The 4,460-nt window shown below is 40.4% G+C and overlaps 1 protein-coding gene across 3 annotated transcripts in view; it reads left to right on the top strand.

Annotated features, from left to right (window-relative positions):
- Positions 1–4,460, top strand: part of slc39a11 (solute carrier family 39, member 11) — a 103,606-nt gene that overhangs the window by 83,787 nt on the left and 15,359 nt on the right. For all 3 annotated transcript variants that reach the window (XM_020622012.1, XM_020622011.1, XM_020622010.1), the window contains exon 6: positions 1,748–1,915. In XM_020622012.1, coding sequence (XP_020477668.1) covers positions 1,748–1,915 — 168 coding nt within the window. The remainder of the gene's footprint in view (positions 1–1,747; positions 1,916–4,460) is intronic.

Below are 4,460 nucleotides of genomic sequence, written 5' to 3'. Positions count from 1 at the left end.
CTGGGTTTTGCCCCTTTGAAAGCATTCACGGAATGAGCACCCTGAGCAATAGTCTGGATCATTTGACCTTTGCAGGCCAGACAATTCCAATTTACAGCCACCTATAGAGTGAGACATGGTGCCATATAATGGTTAGAATGGACAGATTGCAGGGAGGTAGGGTTTAAAGATTATGGAGGCTGCAGTTTGCCACCAGTGTCAAATATTAGAGATTTTTAAAAGGTGTTTTTAAAGAAAGAAACTAGAATTAGCGCTTCATGGTCGTATGCCTCCCCCAACCAGTCAACTTCATGGGTATGAGACAGAAGTGAGGTCATTGACCTTGACCTTTGGCTCAATTTACCAGTCATTTCCATTTGCCTGATTTGCTTTTTTCTACATTATTTCACACTTATGTAAAATTAAAATTGTGAACATACTCTTCACATACATTTTGTGTCAGCTGTCATACTGTCAGTGCAGCCTTCAGCACAGAGGCTTTGCGCCAATTAGATCATCTTTGGCCATTTACTTTGTTTTCATGACAGAGATTGTGGCCCTCAGGCTGGAAATATAAACTTGATGACAGACTTTTTAATCAGGCGTGAGGTGGCCAGCAGCAGTGTCTAATTGAACCTATTATAAACTTATTTGCCTTTTAAATGTTTCTTCATTTCAAATATCTTGTGGGTAAATGTTTACTGAGTGCACTGTTATTGTATAACAGAGATGAGGTTGGAAAGCAAGGGCTAATTTGCACAATACTCAGCTGACACATGCCAGGATCTTGTCTGATGATATTCATGTTAACATAACCCCTTATTTGCATTTTAAGGAAAGGACCTAACCCCGTAGAGCCTGACACAGCAAAAAATAGCCAGAACATTCAAATTTTTTGCAACTGAGATGTTTATTAAACCTTTTAACAAAATCCACAATATAATTTATGATTCAAAATTCAAGATTCACGATTTTTATTTGCCATAAATGCATACACAGACAGTCCAGCCATATAGGAATAGATGTGCCATATTATTTAGATTATTTCTATTTCTTTTATATCACATTTGATACATGGGGCATTTTTGGCGATTTTTTTTTTTTCGCTCAGAAACCTCACATATCAAATATGATACAAATGGTTTTATAGGGTTAATCAGCCTGATTGTTCCTTTAACATCAACCTTAAAGCACCATTTTGTTGTGGTATTTTCACTGAATACTCATGGGGTGTTAGACAAAATAGTCAGGAGCCAGCTGTTAATGTTTGCTCTCAGTCCTATCCTTGAGCTACAGTACTAGGTGGAATAGGTGGTGTGTCGTCCGACCACATATGAAGGCCAAAAACCTGCTGTCATAGCCTCTTCCAGATAGATCTCACATGCTTCCCTGATCTGTCTCCAAGAATGATTGTTCTTGTCTATGCAGTCTTGACACAAATGGGGACAATGGCATATAGTTTGCTGTCAGTTTCCTGGTGTTGCGCTCAGTTTTGTGGATACTTGAATGTGTAACAGGTGGATTTTCTTTTTGTTGAGTTGGAGAGTTACAAAATCACTGGAAAGTTACATAAAGTGCAACTTTTTCGGAGAGCTGCACTTCTCAACCAGAACATCATAAAGCAGCATCATTGTGCATATAATGTAATTTGCTGGAGCGTGATTGTAACTGTCAAAGTTACAATCCACGGCTCGTACCGTTTACCTGTGCGAACATATAGCAGAACATTTGCCTAATTTTCAGCAATATTTTCCTTTCTCTCACACAGATAAAATAGAAAATGGTGAGGTGTACCAGAGAAGGAGAGGAACTCATCTGGGCAGCTCAGATGGACAGGAAACAGCCAAGAAGCAACAGGATGTGGTTGGACAGACAGGAAGCAGCTGGCGGCGAATTCTTCTCCTCATCCTCGCTATCACCATCCACAACATCCCAGGTGAGAAGTAGCCATAGGGTACTGTCTAAAGTATCAGTCAAGGGAGTCTGTTCACTAACGTCTGTATTTGGCAGATAGAAGATCTAATGCACTGTCAACTATAAAGTGTTGCTGGCGAAGTTAAATTGAATTCTCAGTGTCTGTCTCGGAGTCTCTGTCTCTGCTGTTCAGAGAGTGGAAGTTGGCTTGCAAACCTCTGAGGTACAAATGTAATGTGGTTCACTGACTTCCATTTGACTGATAGGTGGCAGCTGGCGTATGTAAATATATCATCATGGCTTTCTGTATAAAATAATAAGTGACCTAAACCTTAAAAGGCCACACCCAGGTTATGTTACCTTTGGCTTCTTGTTGTTGACTCTTAGTGGCATTATGACAATTCAGCAATCATATGGAGCGGCCATGATGAATACCAAGCTGAAAAAGCCATCACTCCGGCCACCTTCCCATAGGTTTGAAAAGCTACAAGAAACTTGATTTAGAATAGAATTCTATGGAAGCCCATTCCCGCCAGTTAAAAGAGAAAAAAAAGGCTCTAAGTCGTTATTTCTACTTAGCTATGTCGGAATTTCGACTTAGCTATGTCAGAATTTCGATTTAGCTATCTAGTTATTTCTACTTAGCTATGTCGGAATTTCGACTTAGCTATGTCAGAATTTCGATTTAGCTATCTAGTTATTTCTACTTAGCTATGTCGGAATTTCGACTTAGCTATGTCAGAATTTCGATTTAGCTATCTAGTTATTTCTACTTAGCTATGTCGGAATTTCGACTTAGCTATGTCAGAATTTCGATTTAGCTATCTAGTTATTTCTACTTAGCTATGTCGGAATTTCGACTTAGCTATGTCAGAATTTCGATTTAGCTATCTAGTTATTTCTACTTAGCTATGTCGGAATTTCGACTTAGCTATGTCAGAATTTCGATTTAGCTATCTAGTTATTTCTACTTAGCTATGTCGGAATTTCGACTTAGCTATGTCAGAATTTCGATTTAGCTATCTAGTTATTTCTACTTAGCTATGTCGGAATTTCGACTTAGCTATGTCAGAATTTCGATTTAGCTATCTAGTTATTTCTACTTAGCTATGTCGGAATTTCGACTTAGCTATGTCAGAATTTCGATTTAGCTAAGTCGGAGTAACTGGCGGGAATGGGCTTCCATAGAATTCTGATTTGGAGTTGTACTTTTTTTATTATATCTTATTTAACCATATTGCTGCAGCCTACAGTATTTAGATGAAGCACCCAATAATCAACTGATTTCTGATAAAGAGGTGTGTCATTTCACAAAACCGCCAGTGAAGGATGGTCTTATGTATCCTTGGACATGGCTCTCCAGTACCCTCCTCACTCCTCAGTCCTCAGAGGCGATATAAGAGACCTGGAATGTCCTCAGTCGACCAGAAAGACTTCTGGGTCAAAGGAGGATGCAAGAACGATCTTATAAGAGACATGAGATGTGGCCCACCCTATCCTAAGATTCTTTGCACACCAGCACGTGCAGAGCAGCTGCAAAGTTTGCTAGGCAACAGGAGCACAACGGTAGGCGCATGAATAGTTGGTGTGTAAACAGGAAGTCCTCTATAGACCAGACCATCTCATTTCAGTTTGGTCTTTGCGGTGTATAACAACTACGAAGGTGAAGGATACGGCCCCTGAATTTAGATACAGCTTTAGAGGCTGAATTTGGAAATATAGCATTTTATGATTAGCGTTTCAAACTGAAACTTTGCTGTGAAAACTGAACCTAAACAGCAGTAAAATACAAGAAAATGTGTTGTAAAATCTCATTACATCTTCAGCTCCATTTTAAAGAACTTTTCACACATTTTGTAAGCGTCTCATTTTCACAGTGCTGCAGATATGCAAAGAAAAATCACATTATTCCTTATGTGGAGTGTTTTTTTTTAACTGCTGTAGCTGTAGCTTTCTGGCCAGGCAATTAAAGTCAGAGAAGCTTTTAACATCTCTGCATTTGTGAGGAAATTGATTTTTACTCCGCTGCATTCATCTTATGGTTTGATTAAATGTGGAAATATAGATTGCATCATCAGTAGAGCCCTGAGCTATGGACAGCTAATCATTTGCTCATAAAGTGTAGCCCATATAATTAATGAGAAAATGTGGTTTGAGTTGTTTGAACTGCCACCTTATTGTGGTGGAGGGGTTTGAGCACCCGAGTGATCCTAGGAGCTATGTTGTTGGGGGCTATATGCCCCTGGTAGGGTCTCCCAAGGCAAACAGGTCCTGGGTGACGGGTCAGACTAAAAGTGGTTCAAAAAAGCCCTTTATGAATAGATTTAAATCAAGGACTGTGACGTCGTCCGGCATGGCACAGGTCTGGTGGGAACGTTTAGCAGAATCCCCTGTCACAGAGATCTTCAACTTCGGCAGAGTTTTGACCAGATCCAGGGGGAGGTTGGAGACATTGAGTCCGAGTGGACCATGTTCTCTGCCTCCATTGTTGATGCGGCCATTCGGAGCTGTGGCCGTAAGTTCTCCAGTGCCTGACGCGGCGGGCATCCCCAAACCCAGTGGTGGGC

The sequence above is a fragment of the Monopterus albus genome, unplaced genomic scaffold (genome assembly GCF_001952655.1).
Source record: "Monopterus albus unplaced genomic scaffold, M_albus_1.0 scaffold271.1, whole genome shotgun sequence".
In the NCBI taxonomy this organism is placed as follows: Eukaryota; Metazoa; Chordata; class Actinopteri; order Synbranchiformes; family Synbranchidae; genus Monopterus; species Monopterus albus.
Note: the sequence above shows the minus strand (reverse complement) of the source record. Positions and strands in the feature narration are given on the sequence as shown.